The sequence below is a fragment of the Trachemys scripta genome, chromosome 3 (genome assembly GCF_013100865.1).
Source record: "Trachemys scripta elegans isolate TJP31775 chromosome 3, CAS_Tse_1.0, whole genome shotgun sequence".
Classification (NCBI taxonomy): Eukaryota; Metazoa; Chordata; order Testudines; family Emydidae; genus Trachemys; species Trachemys scripta.
In genome coordinates this window covers 188,428,068-188,448,328 of record NC_048300.1, presented here as the reverse complement: position 1 = coordinate 188,448,328, position 20,261 = coordinate 188,428,068, and the positions used below count along the sequence as shown (strand labels likewise).

Here is a 20,261-nt window from a genome sequence, read left to right as displayed (position 1 = left end):
AAGCATAAATAATTGGGTACATCCTTCCACCAGTTTATCAATTAAAAATAAAGCTAGTTAACAATCTTCAATACCAAATTAGATAGACAAGAGCTTCCCAAAGAAGTGAAATTCACTCCTGTGCAGAGGGCCAACATGAGGTCTTGTGAGGACTCAAGGGTCTTGTGAGGACTCTAGGTGACTTATGTGGTGTAGAGGCCTTGTGCTGGTATGTGTATGGGGTGAATTTCGTGCTGAGAGAATGTATATATCCACAAGTCATCAGCCTGGCTCAGAGGCCAAGATCCTACAAGCACAGCAGATAGTGGACATGCAAGGGAGTCAAGTTTAAATTCACAATTCTTGGTCTGATATATTATGAGACATGAAAGCTAGCAACCACTGGTATATATCAATGATAACCTGGGATGCCCAGATGTCCACTGGCACATGAGTATTTGTTACTGTTAATGGAGATCCACATCTTGAAATTGTTACTGTTTCCTCAAAAACAAAAGGCCAATTACCACGCAGGTTCCATCATCTCAAGTACTCTGACCCAGGCAGCCCTTGTATGTAACAATATTCATTGACCAGAATTTTCACCATTACCTAAGCAGAATAAGTAGAGGAACAAACCCTCTATTGTAGCTGTAACTTAGTGTACCTGGCTTCAGATCTACTTAGTCACCAGCGCCTTCTTCTATCTATTAACCTAAATACCTGTTTGAGGATCTACCCACTCTACACCAGCACTTACAAAATACCTTGTAAAAGATTTTACATGGCTCACAAACCAGAGCCCCCAGCAGGAAACACTGAAGAAGCCCTTCTCTTGACTCCTTCCGCTGGTGACCTCTGAAAGTGGGGAGGCAAATTTGATGGCCAAACTCAGCTCAGAGCTCTCAAGAGCAGCATGTGACAGCTAAGGACTTGTCTAAACAGCAATTTAGTGTGCACTAAACTGGGATGTGACTCTACGGAGCTGCATTTGCCATGCACTAACTGACTGTGTGGACCCTGCTACTTTGCACTAAAAGTTCCATAGTGTGTTTTGATCGACTGCAAGTGCACTACAAAACTTTTAGTGTGCAGTAGCAGGGGCCACATGGCCAGTTTGTGCACAGCAGGTTGGTGTGGTGGATATTTACACCCCAGCTTCCAACATGTTAAATCGCCATATAGACAAGTCAAGAGTCTAGTAAAATAAACTAAGCTGATTGGTGAGGTTAAAAATGATGGGCCTGAACCTGCTGCCTTTGAAGTCACTATCACATTTTTAAAGTGTATCTATGCGAGATGGGCTTGGTAGATCTAATGGTCTCTTCCTGCTCTGAAATGCCTTATGTCCTTTCTCCCTGCATACAAAATATAACTACAGCAATGCTGATCTGGCACTTTATTTAAAATCCTCTGATAGCTTTACCTTGGAATTGCTTTCTGGCGGGTTGGCTCTCTCAGCGTCTGATACCACTTTTTCAAACACTTTTAGAAGCCATTTTTTGGATTTAGACCAGTTTCTGTGAAGAAAAAAACAACAATAAAAGAGGAATTATTTGAAATGCATTTGGGAAAACAATTCAGGCAGCACAGCACAACCTCACTTTCACGGAGGAGGACTCCTCACTTTCTCTCCAAGCCTTCTCAGAGCACCTCGGTGCTATTCCAGGGATGGAGAGATGTACCAAGCTGATTTTCAGTACTGTTGAGTCAACTGGAGTCAACACCAGCAGCGGATGCTCAGCAACTCTGAAACCCATAATAGCTAAACACATGGTCCGATGGCCAGAACCGGGACCTGACACTCAGCATTCCTGGATTTTCCTGCCAGCTCTACTACCGGTTTCCTGGGTGACCTTGGACAAGTTACTTAGGCCAAATTTTTTCCAAAACTGACCATTAACTTTGGGTGCCTCAGTCTTTGGCTGTCCAATCTGAGAAAACAAGGTCTGATTTTTGGAGCTGCTGAGTACCCACAGCTCCCATCTGAAGGCAATGAGGTCTGTGGGTGCTTACAACTAAAAATAAGGCCCAAGATGTCTCCGGTTGGGCACTGAATACTGAAGTGCTGGCCCAAGAGAATAAAATGACAGGATGGGACGTCTTTTACAAAACCAGCACCCTCATGCAGCGGTGTAATTCCAATGACTTCAGTGGAGTTATCCCTGTTTTACACCAGTATACGTTAGAGGAGATTCAGAAGTCTAATTTTTAATGGACAAAATTTAAAGCCCAACTAACACTGCATTTGACTGAAATGGAGTCAAAGGCAGAACATTGTTTTCCGGAGAAATGCTGCTAGGTTACCAGGATAAGACACTTCTAATAGGTTTGCAAGACTTGCCCCATTCCCCCACCTGCTCCGTTACCTCATAAAATACTCAGGCATCTGGGACCCATATTCAAAATCCTCATCATACTTCTGAAAATGCTCTTCAAACTCCTTGATGTCACTCTTGTTTGTTGGACAGACACCTTTTCCAAATAAGATATTTACGGTTGCCGGATACATGACAGATCTGTAACAACAGAAGCACTGCAGCATTAGGCCAATGGGAAGCTGTTCTAGCATCTTGTCAGGTATGTTTGATTACCAACAGAAAAGAAACTCTTTGGGCCTAACTGTGGAACCTTACCTCATGCTGGGATGAAATTCTCCCCTGTGTAGAGGGGCCAGCAGGACTTAAGCCCTCAACACAGAGTTTAAATGGGACCTATGTGATCAATAACCCCTGCACTAGCCCTCAGCTTGTGGTCAAATTTTACCAGTTAGTGAGCACTTACTCTCCTGAGTAGCCGCAGGATGGCCCTGTGCATTGGAGTACCCTCTCCCCATCCCCATTATCCATCAGTCGGATTCCAAATGAACGTCCTTGCTAGGACTTCCCCAGTCAGTAGCTGCAGCAGAACCTCTTCTCCTGGGTGATGCCCACAGCAGGGGCTTAGAAAGGTAACCCCACACCTGGCTGCATTACATTCCCATCCTGAGTCCTGCTGGGTTAGGGGATGCTTTTGCCCCCCTCTCCACCTCCCTTCCAGCCTGCTTATGTCTGTTCCTTCCCTCTGCACACACCCCCAGCGGATTTCATTGGGGGTCATTAGATCTATGAATTCCTCACACATCTTCCCCTGAACTCCAGCTACTGTTTAATGACTATTAGAGACAGAGATGGTTTCACTTTGTTTGCCTTTCTAAATATCATAAGCAACATTTCTGCTGCTTGCATCTGAAGAAGTGAGGTTCTTACCCACTAAAGCTTATGCTCCCAATACTTCTGTTAGTCTCAAAGGTGCCACAGGACTCTCTGTTGCATTTCTCCTGCTGTCTCTCTAGAGCCATCTGCTGGCTGAATGCATTTCAGCTCCAGGTCAGCTATATAAAGATTTTTCAACCGATGTGTATTTCAATTCTTTCAGCCCCCATTTTATAACCAAGCAAACAAACAAAAGGCGCGTAATAAAGGTGTACAGCACAAGATTTATTATATTCCCCTTATGTGTTTCTGCAGTTGATTATCTTAGTTATGACCTAATTGGCTTGTTAAGTTTTAGGATATGTCTGCACTGCACACCACTGGCAGAGGTGGCTAGAATATGTGTAGTTATGAGCCTTAGTGAAAAACAAGCCATTTCCATACTGCAGTGAGTAAGCTACACACATCAGTGAAAGGCTCTGGCAGAGGGGAGGCAGTGGGAAATGCCTTTCCACACTGCCTTCTTTCTGCCAGAGTCTTTCCCTGAAACAGGGAAAGGCCCTGGTAGCTGCCTGTGGTGGGGAAAAGGAGGCAAAGGTGGGGAGATGCCAGAGCTTTTCCCCACTGCCAGTCTTTCCTGGCTGCCTCCCCCCATGCCAGAGTCTTTCCCCACTGCTGGAGCCTTTCCCTGGTGCTGGAGAAAGGCTCCAGCAGTGGGACAGTACACTGCTAAAAATAGGGTACAAATCCACAGGGCTCAGGCATGTCTTTACGCATCTAAGCAGTGCTTCACCATCCACACTGCTATTTACACCCAGGCTGGGGTTGGGGGAAGAGCAGCTGTACTCTACACGCAGGGGCGGCTCCAGGCACCAGCGCACCAAGCGCGTGCCTGGGGCGGCAAGCCGTGGGGGGCGGCCTGCCGGTCGCTGTGAGGGCGGCAGTCAGGCTGCCTTCGGCGGCATGCCTGCAGGAGGTCCGCCGGGTCCCGTGGCTTTGGTGGCAATTCGGCGGCGGCTACGCCAAAGCCGCAGGACCGGCGGACCTCCTGCAGGCGTGCCGCCGAAGGCCGCTTGACTGCCGTGCTTGGGGCGGCAAAATACATAGAGCCGCCCCTGTCTACTCGCCACTTTAAGTTTTGTGCAGAGCAGACGTACCTTGTGACAAATGGCATTGGGTCTACAACATCTGAATGCCTCACTTTACAAATATGGATCAGCTTCATTTCCACATAATCTCAGGCCTGCCAAAGTGTATATGAGCCGCACAACTGGAGAAAAAGCACTGCGTTATCAACAGGTGAGACGTGTACGGCTCTGCCCAGGCAAATATGGAATAAACTTCCCCAAGAATTGAGATCCATCATAAACCTCATCACTTTCCACTCCGAGTGCAAGGTGTAGTTCTTTGAACTTGCCTTCTCTAATATAGCAACAGGTATATTTATACGGGGAGGGATAGCTCAGTAGTTTGAGCATTGGCCTACTAAACACAGGATTATGAGTTCAATCCTTGAGGGAGCCACTTAGGAATCTGAAACAAAAATCAGTACTTTGGCCTGCTAGTGAAGACAGGGGGCTGGACTTGATGACCTTTCAAGGTCCCTTCCAGCTCTCTGAGAGAGGTATATCGCCATATATATATATATATATATATATATTTAAAAAAAAAGCCCACTCCCTACCAAAAAGACACTCCACTGCACACGCTTCTCCCTTAGGGAGAGGATGAGAGAACAAATGCACACGACAGATGTTAGTCACATTGCTTAATGCAACTATAAGAAGGTGCTTAGATACTGTGGTCATGAGTGTGATATAAAAATCTGTACAGAATATTAGACTATCAGGTACTTCTTGCGCAACTGGCACGAAATCCTGGCTCCACTTAAATCAATGGCAGAACTCTCATTGACTTCACTGGGGACAGGGTTTCACCCCGGATCTTTATGGGAATTGTTTAGTTCTGCCAAGGGGTACCTGAGCCAGGGCTTGTCAATATAACTTGAGAAGCTTCCTAGACATGTGAAGCCTTGACCAGAGGTCCCCTTTGCAAATACCTTGCTAAGTAGAGGAGGCCGTGCTTACTTTTTTTCAAAACTTTTAACAGATTTTTCTCCGTGGCAGCCAGTCCCAGCCTCCACCCTCTCCAGACCCAATCACTTTATGAGCTGCACCAGCCAGCTCTAAGCCATCAGGCACAGCGAGGCAATGAATGGCTTGCTCTGCATTCCTGGAGGAGTTTCTTCTGGGATCCCACAGCCCAATCTCCACCTGCAGACTTTATAATACGGTCACTGCTGCCGCTACTATTTATTTAGCAAAGAACATGGACATCTGTTCAATAGAGCATGATTATAAAAGTCACATACCTTATTAGATCACTGAGATTCTCAGTTCCTGCTGTGCCCAAGCAGTCCATGTGCTCGTGTAATTCTTGACACAGAGTCCCAGCAAAAAGGTACAGGCTAGAGGTACCCATTTTTCCTTTCATCATGCTAGAGAGTCTACTATGGTTCCGATAAAAGATTTCTGCAGGAACTGAAGCTTTAAATACAAAAAAGGGAGGAAGTGTAAAGGTTTTGGAAACTAGCCCAGGTAAATTTTAAATGTCAAAAGTGTCTATTTTGTATATTACTTGTGATACTGGTTTCAGTTTACTGTAATCTTACTCTCTATGGGTGAAATTCAGACCCATGAAGATTTTATTCCCACATTCCCACAGCCTGCATTTCTGACCTTGTAAAGGGATCAGCAGTGGTTAACACCCAGACCCCACTAAGTTTTACTTCTCCTGCTCAGTAGGGAACTTCCTCCTTCTGCCTTATAAAGCTTCAGTCTTGTAAATAAATATGCCAGACACTTCCCCTGATTTACGTGCCAGGCAGTTCCAAAAGCATGTTTTGGAGCTTCATGTCGAAAGCATACAGAATCGCTGCTCCATTACCTGCACTGAGCACCTGCTAGGCTTGGGGGGATGGGGCTGTACGGGGGGAGTTCAAGGAGTTACTGTTAATCTAAAAAGCTGTAAATGGTTTGGGATCTAAGTGTTTATTGCTCAACAGTTCCCCGCACTTTCTCCTCTGCAGCGGGTGCCGCTGTGCACTCTGGGAAGCCATTCCCCTCGGTCTCAGCCCTTGGGGACAGTCGGACAGCAGTGCATTGAGATGAAGCCTGGTGGAGGTACGGGGGTGACACCACCATCACCGGGGCCCAGCTGAGGACATTAACAGGTGTCATTTCTTCATTTTGATAATCTGGTCACTTTATTCAAGCCTTGTATTAAATAGTAGGTGTCATCACAGCAGGTCCCAGGACCCTATGAGGAGCACCATTTCTGTGGGGAGTTTAAGCAATGTACGTGCTTTTAAATATTTGAAATAGTAAATGGGCGTGATTCCATTCTCCAACAGTTTTCACTCCTCTCCCCTGTGTGGTGTTCGTGAGGGAAGACGCAGGGCCAATATGTGGGAATACATTTCATGGTGTCTAACAGTGCTGCCAACTCTCACAATATCTTGATGCCCCAGGTGTTGGAGTCAAATGACTGCATAAGAATTTCAGCTTTCATTTGAGAACAAAATAAGTTTCTGGCCCTCCTGGCTGTGAATAAAAGTTTGAAAATGTGACCTGAGTGGCCCAAAAGGCAGCAACCCTGAAATGTATTATTTTGAAAATAATCTCATGATTTTGAGGGACCTGACTCATGATTTTGAAATCTTGAGATCAGCAATACTGGGATAGGTGATTAAACACCGGTGCAGGGGAAACTCTTGCCGTCCATTGGCACATTGTTGTTTTATGGCTAGCAAAGTCAGATTGCACCATATGTATTTGGAGGTGGAAAATGCAGCCTGCAGTAGACAGCTGCTGGCTGCACCATCCAAGCCCATTTTTAGGGTGATCAGAACTGCCCTATTTTGGTTCTCATCACTGCAAACATGCAAAACATCTAATCTTCTATCAACTCATTCCACTTACCATTGCTTAAAGGATGTGTGAATGGGATTCAAGTTTGGCATAACACACCAGCAAAGTGTGTCCTGCGTTCTCTTCTACTGCCTCTTCTGCTAGAGGAGAACAGCTTACTATTGCTACCAGCTAACAGTTTCTCCTTTTGTTCAAGTGGTAGAAGTCTGTCCTATGGCTCTGAAGCTCTTACATGTGCTTACCACAAAGAGGCCCTGATACCTGGTTGGGGCTGTTAAGTTTTACTACAATACAAACAACAATACGGGTTGTTGGTTCAAAAATCTACTGATGACATGTTCTGGGGTCATTAGACATGTTCAGGGCCTTGGACAACAAATAGTTACATCTGTGTGTGACAGTCTGGGGAATATGTTGGTGTCAATTTATAAATTTCATTTAGTTTTGTGAGGATCATTTATGATTGTAACCTGTATTGTGGGTTAGAATCTCCATTTTCTATATGACCCATTTTTGTGTCTGGCGCTGAGCATCATTTTGAACTGGCATATGTGTAGCTTGCTCCAGATGTATAACAAAGCCAGAGAGGACGGGGTTGGGTAGTGACAGGACTGGTAGTGACATTTCTCAAGCTGGGGAGAGCTAACACAAGAAGCGTCATCCAGCCAGCTCCAAGGGAATATGAGCTTGCTAGTGACTCTTATCTACTGCTGCTGGGGGGCTCAGGAGGACTGGGGCACAGGTTCCAGGGTCTAGGTGGCTGGAGTGCAGTGTCCCACTGCCATGAGGGATGTCAGACATGGGGTCTGCACCTTGAGAGTGCCCCTGAGTGTCCCAGAACTGGGAACAATGATCTGTCACTACCCAGATCCAGGGAGTTTAGTGGCCCCTGCAGTTGGATACTCTCACGATAGACTGGTGTCTATCCAGAGAGCAGGACTGGCCCAGGCAACGACATTGTGTATTGCATTTGCCCCTTAACTTTGTGATTTGATTGTGGATTAAGATATGCATTTAAGATCTGATCCAAAGACCCATGGGCTATGGATCACGTCTTTAACCTTGATGGGTGGCTAGATTAGCTTTCCTTTGAAAGTGAGATATCCCTTACTTGTGCGCTGGACCGTTTGCTGCACCGCCTGCTCAAAATCTATGTCCTTAGATGTAAAAAATGCTTCAATCCCCTCTTCCTCAGTCACAAAGGTGAATCGGTTTCCCAGAGCAAACACTGTGAATACTGGCCCATACTGCAAAAACAAGGAGTTAAAAAATTAATGACTTTTGCAAAGACATTTTATGGGAGACCACAGCTCTGATCCTGCAACAGGAATTGCACCAGTACACTAGAAATGTTGAGATGGTAAGAGAGAAAGAAAATAAAACCAAAGCAGGGGTAGAGGGGTGCAGCTTCACTATCTAAAATCCTTGTTCAAGAGCAAACAGACGTAAATAAATTAGATTTGAATTCATAGATTTTAAGGTGAGAAGGGACTCTTGTGATCATCTCCTCTGACCAGCTCCATGGCACAAGCCACAGAATTTCACACAGTGATTCCTACACAGAGCACAATTATGGTTCAGCTATCACGTAACTTCTAGAAAGACATCCCGTCTCGATTTAAAGATTCCAAATGACAGAAAAACGACTGCATCCCTTGGTAATCTGATCCAATAGTTATTACCCTCACGGTTAAAGAGTTGCATCTTATTTCCAATTTGAATTTTTATAACAAACTTCCAGACATTGGATCTTGTTATGCATTTGTGCTAGATTAAAGAGCCCCCTAATATCAAATATGTTTTTCTTGTGTAAGTATTTAAAGACTACGTCTTATCAAAACAAGGTTAAGTTAAATAGATTGAGGTCCTTAAGCCTTTCATTGTAATATGTGTTTTCCATCCCACAAATCATTGCTGTAGCTTTTCTCTGAACTTAGCTTCTCTAACATCTCATATCTATCCAACGCAATTCTTTCCCAAAACATCCAGCAATGAGAGAACCCACTACACTCACAATCCAAACTCTCCCAACTGTTTGGAAGCTAGAGCATTACTTTTCACCAGTTTTTTTGTCTTTGAACTTCATTTGGGCTGTAATTATTGTGTGGTCTGTTCAGCAGAGCTGTCTTTGGGAGCCTAAGTTTATGTTAGGGAGACAGGTAAAATATTTTCAAGTAGACTTATAACAACACACTGAATTCTAGAGAGAAAAGATTGTCCTGTGGTTAGGGCCCTAGTCTAAACTTGGGAGGACTGAGTTCAATCCCTCATTGTATCACAGATGTCCTGTGTGAACCTTGTTAAAACACAGTCTCTGTGCCTCAGTTCCCAATCTGTAAAATGGGAATAATAGTTCTCCTCTGCTGGGATGTTGTGAGGATAAACACATTAAAGCAGGGGTTCTCAAACTGGGGGTTGGGACCCCTCAGGGGATTGTGAGGTTATTACATGGAAGGTCACAAGCTGTCAGCCTCTACGCCAAACCCCGCTTTGCCTCCAGCATTTATAATGGAGTTAAATATATTTAAAAGTGTGTTTAATTTATAAGGGGGTTGCACTCAGAGGCTTGCTATGTGAAAGGGGTCACCAGTACAAACGTTTGAGAATCACTGCATTAAAGGATGTGTGGTGCCCAGATTACTATGGTAATGGGGACTATAGAAGCACCTAAAATAGATTTCACAAGAGAGCAGTAGCAACATGAATTCAGTGCTTGTGAGATACCAGACAGAGATTAAAGAAGTCTTCACTATCCATTGGAGTTGGTCATAACATTTTTTTGACAAAGAGTTGGTGGAAAGTGTAGGGAAGAGACCTCAATATTGATGCAAAAATGATATTAGTAAAATTATTATAACTTATTTTTATAATGTTAGGTCATTACAAACATGTCTGCACCTTTACTGAGTCTTAGGAGATACATATAATTACTTTCATACATATGGTGCTTGGAGAAAAGTACCTCACCTGCATATATTTTTGTTTATTTAATTATATGAAACATCCAAGCTAAGGAAATTCCTAGGAATTTTGTTGTCTGTCAATATGAGTCAAGGAAGATAACACTATATTTATACAAACCCTAAATTGCAGCTTTTATCATTCCTATTTTACTTTAATGCTGTATTATTTGCTTTGATGCTCTGTTTTACAATATTATAGTCAATGTTTACTGCAATTTGTGTTTTGTATAAAATATTTCATTGCAAATTGTGAACACTGTAAGAAGTGCTGGGTCAAAAGACTAACCAACCAACCAGAGCATCTTATCACAGAACAGGACTGCGAAGAGGTCCACTCATGGCAAGTGCACTTCCTTGGGGATGGAGCTGCGAATTAGCTTTTTGTCCCACCTGGCACCCCTTTCTGTCAGTTGCTCATGCTATAGCCCCACCTCAGTGACTCGAGAGTCTCTCTCTTTGAGACTCAGCCCTCTGGCCAGGTGACTACATAAGCGCCCTCTTCCAGAGTAACAAAGTCCCATTGGACAAGCTGTCTATATACCATTTCCAGCACTTTTCTGTTTCATCTCCAGGTCTTGTGCCACTTTGGCACACTCACTCACACTCACTGGACCCACTCACTACTGTGGGTTCCAGCCCAGGGACTCTAGGACTAGCAACCTGCTCAATCCCAGACCCCGTTGCTGTTTCCCTGAGCTCTTTCCTACCTCACTTCTCTATCTCCTTTCCTATCTCTGGGTTCCATTGAAGCATCCTCCGTTCCCCTGTGGCTACTTCACCCCCCTTGTTGAATTCCCTAGTCAAGGGCAGGACCCAGGGATTACCTTCCCCTTGGATTTCCTCCTTGGCCAATCCCCTTTCCCTGGAGGGGACTTCAGGCCCCTTCGCTGAAGCCCATTCCTTAGTTGTTGTCTTTGTTTCTTTTTTGGCACAGCAGCCTCATCATACAAGGCAATGACCGACACTTTCTTCATTCATGTTTAGCCTTTTCTCTTTATGTCCTTTCGCTCAGCCCAGTATCCTTAAGGAAATGCACCAAGGCTTTTTTGCATTATTCCATTCTCACTAGTCCTGTTAGGGAGCAATCTTTGATTCCAAGCCAAGTCAGTTTTTCAAAAAGAAACTTTCTTTCCAAAGAATATTGCCCACAATGACCAACGGGTTCTTTGGTTTTGCACACATTACACGGCCCATCTTTATGTCTTTTAAATAAGTTTAACTTATCATTTAAGACACAATGACCTATTAACACTCTAAAAACGACTACTTCACTTTCTCTATCATGACTGTGGAGTATAGTATTATCTGATTTTTGAGCATACACCATAAATCCTTTGTCCTTATGTTTCCTTAATCCATAGTTCTTGCCATTCCTTTGCAAGCTCCTTCGTGACCATGCTTTTAAATTCTTATCTGCTTAAGGAAATCTTAATATCCATCTCCTTGTTTTTTAGAGTTTGCTTTGATGCTTCATCAGCCGTTTCATTTCCAGACATTCCGAAATGCAATGTAATCCATGCTATTTTTACACAGATACCTACGTACATTATTTCCATGGTTAGAAACATTATTTCACTTACTATGTCATTTCTGCTTCCCAAACCCCTGTTCTGATTGTCATAATGCCTAATGGGGAATCAGATAAAATTATGAAGGTTAGTGCCAACAACATCCTCATTAGTTAAGCTGTCAGAACAGTCGCATAATTCAACAGCCTTTTAGATTTCTGGATTCCAAGACTAGGTACACAAAAGCCTGTTCCCACTCAACTGACGCTGTTACCTTTAGATCCTTCCATAAAGACTTGGCAAAGCTGTTGATATATTCAGAAATGTCATTGGTCAGAATATGTGGTATTTGGCTTCCCTCAGTTTCTTCATACAATTCAAATCCACAAATCGGGGAATAACTGTCCAGATGTAATTTGAATTCCCATGACTACAAATTTTTTTAGTTTTCTCAATTTTTATTTTTTACATATCTCATTTACCTATTTTTTTTACCCCAGTAGTATAAGGAAGTCTGTTTCAATCCATATAATTTTGTCTACCAAGCTCCCAGCAATCCTCATAAATCTTCTGTGTACTTCTATTTCCAAGATTCCCTTTTACTATTGCCCAAAAGGTTAGATCTAATAGTTTCATCCTTAGATTTATATAGTGCTTCTCCAGTGACTATTTGCAGCACACACACTAATACTGGTAGCATTGTGCCACATGCCAATCACAGAGCTTGGGCTTGTAGCAATTCCCAAGTCTACATGTTCCCAGTGTTCTACCAGTGTTCCCTCTAATTTTTCCCATGCATGTGCGGAATGAATTTTGTTATGTGCACCAATACAGAAGTGATGTAGAATATCTGGGCTGGAAGGGACCTCAGGGGGGTCATCTAGTCCAACCCCCTGCTCAAAGCAGGACCAATCCCCAACTAAATCATCCCAGCCAGGGCTTTGTCAAGCCTGACCTTAAAAACCTCTAAGGAAGGAGATTCCACCACCTTCCTAGGTAACCCATTCCAGTGCTTCACCACCCTTCTAGTGAAAAAGTTTTTCCTAATATCCAACCTAAACCTCCCCCACTGCAACTTGAGACCATTGCTCCTTGTTTTCTCATCTGGTACCACTGAGAACAGTCTAGATCCATCCTCTTTGGAACTCTCCTTCAGGTAGTTGAAAGCAGCTATCAAATCCCCCCTCATTCTTCTCTTCTTACAGACTCTTCTGTGTGACACATCACCTCCATATTGGTGCACGTAACAAAATTGGTGTGGTGGGGCCGAGGGGTTTGGAGTGTAGGAGTGGGCTCAGGGCTGGGGCAGAGGGTTGGAGTGCAGGGGGGTGAGGGCTCTGGCTGGGGGTGCCGGCTCTGGGGTGGGGCCGAGGATGAGGTGCTCAGAGCTGGGGCAGAGGTTTGGGGTGCAGAAGGAGGTGAGGGCTCCAGTTGGGGGTGCTGGCTTTGAATGTGGGCTGGGGAGGAGGCGTTTTGGGTGCAGGCTGCCATAGGGCTACAGTGGGGAGAGAGGACTCCCCCAGCTCTCTCTCCCCGCAGCAGCACCTGGGCTGGGGGGGAGGGGAGAGGCACCTCTCCCCGCCATGGCAGATCCGGGCCAGGCTGGGGCCTGGGAGGGGCGCTTTTCCCCCATCCATGGCAGGTCCATCCGTGGTCTGAGCCACTGGTGATGGTCTGCAGCTTCGGACTCCCAGGGGAGCCCGAAGCAGCATAGTGTCCGTCACTGCCGGCCCAGAGGAACACAGCTGTGGACTCCTTTCTGTACACACCCCAGTCACTGGCAGGCAACCATTGGCTACTGCCTGCCAGTGATTGAGGGCGGGGGTGGAGAGAGGAGCCCTCAGACGGCCGACTGAGAGGAGCGAGTGGGTGGAGGGGGGGTCCTGGGCCGGCAGGCCTAGAAGAGTGCAGGGGAGGGGCCAGAGAGGAGAGGAGCCAACGCTAGTGAAGTGGCGCGCCAGGCTGGGCCAGCGGGGACCCTGCTGAGCGCGGCCTGCTGCCATTATAAACCCAGTACTGTCCGGGCTGGGCTGAGTTGGGGCCGGGGAAGGGGCGCTGCGGCAGGTCCGGGGATGGGGGAGAGACTTCTCTCCCTGCTGCAGCCGTGAGTGCCTGAGAAGCGCTTCCTAGGCTGCTGTGCAGCCACACAGCTTAGAGGGAACTTAGATCTACACTGCAAATGAAACACCCGCTGCTGGCCTGTGTCAGCTGACTCAGTGTCGTGGGTCTCAGGCTACAGGACTGTACAGTGGCCATGTAGATGTTCAGCCTCAGGCTGGTGCCTGAGCTCTCGTCCCTATCCGGGGGTGGGTCTCAGAGCCCAGTCCCCAACCCAAGCCCAAATGTCTACATGGCAATAAAAGTCCTGTAGTCTGAGCTAGCTGACATGGGCCAGCATATCATAAGAGTTGTTTCTGAGTCTGAACCAAAAGCTTGGCATCCATATTTAAAACTGGTCTTATCAATGCTCTATACATCATCATCAATACCTTCCTATCTGCACGCCATTTGTAGGGTTGCCAGCTTTCTAACTGCACAAAATCGAACACCCTAGCCCCGCCCCTTCCCCAAGGCCCCGCCCCCTGCTCACTACATTTCCCCTCCCTTGGTGGCTCGCTCTCTCCCACCCTCACTCACTTTCATTGGGCTGGGGCAGGGGGTTGGGGTGTGGGAGGGGGTGAGGGCTCTAACTGGGGGTGTGGGCTCTGGGTGGGGCCAGAAATGAGGGGTTCAGGGTGCGGGAGGAGGCTCTGGGCTGGGGCAGGGAGTTGGGGTGGGGGAGGGGATGAGGGTGAGGGCTATGGCTGGGGGTGCAGGATCTGGGGTGGGGCCAGGGATGAGGGGTTTGGGATGCAGTATGGGGCTCCAGTCTGGGGGGAAGGGCTAAGGGATTCAGAATGTGGGAGGGGGCTGTGGATTGAGGCAGGGAGTTGGGATATCGGAGGGGGTATTGGTTCTGGGCTGGGGCCAGGAATGAGGGGTTTGGGGTGCAGGAGGGGGCTCTGGGTTTGGGGGGGGCTCAGGGCTGGGGCAGGGGGTTGGGACGCAGGCTTACCTCAGGCGACTCCCAGTCAGTGTTGCAGCGGGGCTAAGGCAGGCTCCCTGCCTGTCCTGGCTCCACAGTGTGCCCCAGAAGTGGCCAGCAGCACAAGGTCCGGCTCCCCAGCTCCCATTGGCCACAGTTCTTGGCCAATGGTAGTGCGGAGCCAGTGCTTGGGGCAGTGCGCGGAGCCCCATGGTGTCCCCCGCATCCCCTGCCTAGGAGCCAGACCTGCTGGCTGCTTCCGGGGTGCAGCACGGTGCCGGGACAGGTAGGGACTCGCTGCACCACTGACCGGACTTTTAACGGCCCAGTTGGTGGAGCTGACTGGAGCTGCCAGGGTCCTTTTTCGACCGGGCATTCCAGTCTAAAATCAGACACCTAGCAATGCTAGCCATTTGTTGTCACTTGTACAGTCACTACATAAGTGTTTGTTGCTTTTTACATAAGTATTCATCAGATTAATCTTGAAAAGGCCCCGATTAACTTTTCAAAAATTCCAGGTCGGAAATCTATTTTGTGTTTTTGACATTTCCTTGGCCTTGGTACTTTTACTTTTACTTCCCATTCCATCTTCTTTTTGAATTTCCCAAATCCAAAACAGAAAAGGATCCATCCACTGAATTAAATCTAGTAGATGCTCCTGCATTCTATATTACCAGGTTATGCATATCAACAAATTGTTCTAGCATTTACAACTTAGGTCAGTTTTCTTTCCCATAGATCATTATGAATATTAAAGTCTCTGCAAATTATGAATTTTTTTACATTAGCTAGCTTTTCTAACTCTAAAATAAACTAATTTTATATGGATTATAAACATTATAAATACATATATCAGACTTTTTGTTCTGTATGGGAATCTCAATAGCATTATATTCAAAACTTAGTTTCTGCACATCCATATTGACATATCTAAGACCCTCTTTTATAAATATACAGACCACTCCTACTCTGGCAGCCTCTTGATCCCTCTGGAGTATATCATATCCCCATAGACTGAAAACAAGTTTACTTGTTAGCCATGGTTCTTGCACATATATTATATCAGGCTTTTTTCCCATTTCAAAGATAGCTTTCTTAAATTCCTGTCCATGCATTATTAAACTACACCTCTACCCCAATATAACGCTGTCCTCAGGAGCCAAAAAATCTTACCATGTTATAGGTGAAACTTTTTATTGAACTTGCTTCGATCCGCGGAGTGCGCAGCCCCGCCCCCCCAGAGCACTGCTTTACCGTGTTATATCCGAATTTGTGTTATATCGGGTCGCATTATATCAGGGTAGAAGTGTATTTGCACCTCAGCTAAGGATTCTTAAGACCATGTTATTTAAGCTGTATTATTGCCTTCATTTAAAATCACATGAATGTGGTCTATTGAGAGGTTCTCTATCTTCAGACATTTTTCTGCTGCTTTTGCTATGATTTTAATTTTTTCAGTTCCCCCCCTACCCCGATCTGCAAGGTGCAGTTAAATACTTCTGTAATGAATGCTATAAACTTCTCTATACCTATAAGCAATACATGATCTCCCATTCCACTCATGTTCTGCTGCCCCTGTACATCTCTTCTCTTACTTGAATATTTTTCTTTTTCCATTTGCTGCAGTGGGTACCTTTTGCTGAGTTTAGGTTCTGTGCTCTCTACACAGTCGTCATAGGAGTGATTTCCTCCACATTTACTGCACCTCATTGTTCCCTTACAATTCGCTACCACACATCCAAACCTTGGACAATTAAGGCTGGGTCTACACTACCCGCCTGAATCGGCGGGTAGAAATCGACCTCTCGGGGATCGATTTATCGCATCCCGTTGGGACGCGACAATCGATCCCCGAATCGACGCTCTAACTCCACCAGCGGAGGTGGGAGTAAGCGCCGTCGACGGGAAGCCGCAGAGGTCGATTTTGCCACCGTCCCTACAGCGGGGTAAGTCGGCTGCGATACGTCGAATTCAGCTACGCTATTCACGTAGCTGAATTTGCGTATCTTAAATCGACCCCCCCCCGTAGTGTAGATGTAGCCTATAGCACATCATGGGATAGGGGGAGAGGGGGACACCTATGATTTAACCCAACAAGACTGACACCCAATTTGGATCCTATTCAGAAGTGTCTCACCTATAAGTGTTATACGTCCAGCCATAAATGGCCAGTTTTCTCCCTCTCTTGTACTAAAGTAGCCATTTTAAAAACAATACTTTATCTTCACTTATACTCTTTTTGATATCAGCCTCAGACAATTCTAGCAGCACTTCATACATAACCCCTGATGCTTCTGTCATGAATCTAGGCAGTTGACAAATAACTTTCAGTTTCTTTAAGGTTACTGTTTAAAGTTTTTCATCTTGCTCCATATGTCTGCATTCTTTTCAATAGATCTCCAACCTGCATGCTTTTAGCTCTTTGTACGTCACGAACATTTGCTTTATCCTTGCCGCCATTTTCAGAGTGTCAACGTCTCCTGTGTTCACATCTCCTGACACTCATTCAGGCCTGCAGACAGCAGTTCTGGGCCACAGCAGCGGTGGCAGCTGGGGGCCCCCAGGCCCTTTTAAATCGCCAGGCCCCTGGGCAATTGCCCTCTTCTGCCCCACCCCCACCCCCGTCAGCAGACCTACACTCATTGGACAATTAAGAAATGTTGACTTTTTTCCTGTTTTTGTTTTTCATTTCTATGGATTCCTTCATCTTCAGATCCTGATATATCTAGTCTTTTTTCTTGTTCCTGATCTGAAACCATTCCTCATTCCCTGCCGCTTCTCCTTTATTGCTCAAGGCAACTCCCACCCTCCAACCCTGCCGTCAGTTTCAATGTTCAGCCACCAGGGCTTCATCTGCCATTAGGCTCTATCAATCCCTGGTTCCCCTCTAGGTTCGGCATCTAAGGTTAATTGGCCCTCCTGGCCCACAATAACTCATTCAAGTTTTGCGTGGGATGGGCACTCCCTCACAAGGACACATCTCCTACCTAAAACATCAGTTGGCAAAGAGATAGATTTATCTCAAATAACAGATCCTGCACAGAAGTTAGGTCCAGACTTCAAGAGGATGTTAAGAGCAAAAAGGAGTGATACATAAGGGTGTGTTAACAGAACCATAAAATAGGCAGTAAAATAGATTCTTTTGAAATCACTATAAAATCTTCCTCCTGGAAACCTTAAGAAAAACATTTATAGTTGAGAAATATATTATAGAAAACCTTTGTTTATTTCTTAAATGTGGAGATGGAATGCCCTTGTGAAACACTTACTAAATGCAATCTTCTAATGTAATTTCCTAATATAATTGCTACCATTGTAAATGGTAAAATGCTTGATGGACCATCATGGAATCTAATGTCCTTGATAAATTAATTACTAATGTAAGAGGCCATTTAAATAGAGTGTACTTATATTATTGGGGAATTAATTATTTAGCTATTTAGCAAACTTATGCAGCTACTCACCCAACTCAGGAAGACAAGAATAATCTCTACAAAATTGTTATGAAGAATCAAACAATTATTTAATAAAATTTTAAACAAAAAAACTCTCTTTAAAAATTATTGCCTTCTAAAAAGATTGCTTTGAGAATTAAAGCATTTATGTAAAGCGCAGGGGTGTTTGGACTTTTTGAAAACAGAATTTCATTTCCTGTTTAACTCTAATAAAACTGAAAAAATACCTCAGAAAATAGAAGGAATAAAAAGAATTCAAAAACTTTAAAAGTTTTCTGATACTTTCCTGCCACAGAACAAAAACATTTAGAAGTGTGTTGCACGTTCATTAATCAGACGCAATTTCAGGAGCTGAAGATACCACCAAAAAAGCGTGGAGTCAAGGAAAGGATGACAGCAGCCAAATTTAAATCTAAACAAGTCTGAAAGAAGGAGAAGAGTATAAAATTCTGAAGTCAGCACTGTTCACTCACTCTCTGCTACTATGCTGAAGCATTTCTCAACTCATCCAGTCCCTCCACAAGCAAGAGGCCACAGACAACTAAGAAAAAGCAGAAAACTATATCACACAGTATATAGCAAAGAAAGGCTACCTTCCAACTCAAAGACAATCATCACAGATGAGGTGAAAGCAGCCAAAAACACTGCCAAGGGATTAGAAAACTCTTGTAATGATTTTATTTGGATATTGAAATGATATTGTAATCTAAAATATTGACAGCTTCTCCTGTTAATCACCAAATGGTTAGACCATGTATTCCTGGAGAGGAGACAGAGGCTAAACACCTGTAAACAGAGAAACAGTGGGTTTAATTGGATTTAAGATATTTGCTAAATGGCCTGTCTTAAGAGAACTCCTTAAATGTCTTCTTCTTAGCAACTGATTTAAACAACTTTGATAGGAGTTAGTTAAGAGTGCTTACTCTGCCTTTTTATAAACTAGTTTAGGTTATCTTTCATCATAGGCGCCGACTCCATGGGTGCTCCAGGGCTGGAGCACCCAGGGCTGGAGCACTCCAGGGCTGGAGCACCCACAGGGAAAAATTGGTGGGTGCTCTGCACCCATTGGCAGCTAAGTTCCCCTCCTTGCCCCCCGCCCCAGCTCACCTCACCTCCTCCCCTGAGTGCACCGCATCCCTGCTTCTCCGCCTACCTCCCAGTGCGTGTAGCCACAAAACAGCTGTTTCGCGGCATAACAAGCTCTGGGAGGGAGGGGGGAGGAGTGTGAATGCGGCACGCTCAGGGGAGGGGACAGGGAAGAGGCGGGGCTCGGATTTGGGGAAGGGGTTGGAATAGGGGCGGGGCAGGGTGGAGTCAGGGCAGGGCTGGGTGCAGAGGGGTGATCAAGCGGCCAGCAGAAGTCAGTGCCTATGTCTTCGACAACCTGACAGGATCCATCTGCCTTAAAATTTTGTCCATCCATAAACAGCTTGTAGTTTCCTATGAGATACTAAGACCAGACTCACAATAAGACAACCTGGGCCTCAATTTACCAAGAGCAAAAAACCCACCAGAGGTGGGCTCACCCTGAAAAGTGTAATCTCTGTTAAAAACTCTCCACAGAGGCCTAAAGAAGAGATTGCAACGGAAGTAGCCAGTTTATCATTTGTGTTCTGTCATTTGTGTTTCGTTTAATGTTTTCTTTTCCTTTCTTTAATAATAAAATAATCACACTTATGAACGATGGCTATTTTGCTTGGTTTTTATTGTCCCCTAAAGTATGTAAAAGAACCCCTGTAACTAAGAGTGGAGTCACATCCCTGAATTGTCAGTGAGAGAGAGAATTAGTAAGACTGGCCAACCATTTCTTGTTTCTCTAGACTAAATATTTTTGGTAATTTGGGGGATAAAATTACTTGGTGCCCACCACAATTAAAAATTATACCTTGTCTCCCACAAAAGGGAGAAAGAGCAAAGTTACTCCCCATTTTCTGACCAGCTCTAATATCTATAAGAAATTAGCAGCAGGACAAGCTACCTCCAGGCCACCCTATGGATGAGATAGGGTCACCAACCCACTTCAGATAAGCAACCAAACAGCCATGTACTGGCAGGGACGGATTTACATCTTACGCGCCCCTAGGTCACAGCATCTTCAGTCCCCCCCTTGCCTCTCCAGGTGGCCATGCCTGGAGCCCCCACGTTCCCATGTGACCCTGTGACTCCAGCAGCCCTGTGTGGCCCACTTGGCCTCCAAGAAGGCTGCTG

The 20,261-nt window shown here is 45.3% G+C and overlaps 1 protein-coding gene across 2 annotated transcripts in view; it reads right to left on the bottom strand.

The window, feature by feature from the left end:
* LOC117875371 (24-hydroxycholesterol 7-alpha-hydroxylase-like) overlaps nt 1-20,261 on the bottom strand; it is a 54,816-nt gene that overhangs the window by 20,042 nt on the left and 14,513 nt on the right. For both annotated transcript variants that reach the window (XM_034766645.1, XM_034766644.1), the window contains exons 2-5: nt 8,214-8,349; nt 5,545-5,719; nt 2,349-2,498; nt 1,406-1,499 (exon numbers count right to left, since the gene is read on the bottom strand). In XM_034766645.1, the coding sequence (XP_034622536.1) occupies nt 1,406-1,499; nt 2,349-2,498; nt 5,545-5,719; nt 8,214-8,349 (555 nt within the window). The remainder of the gene's footprint in view (nt 1-1,405; nt 1,500-2,348; nt 2,499-5,544; nt 5,720-8,213; nt 8,350-20,261) is intronic.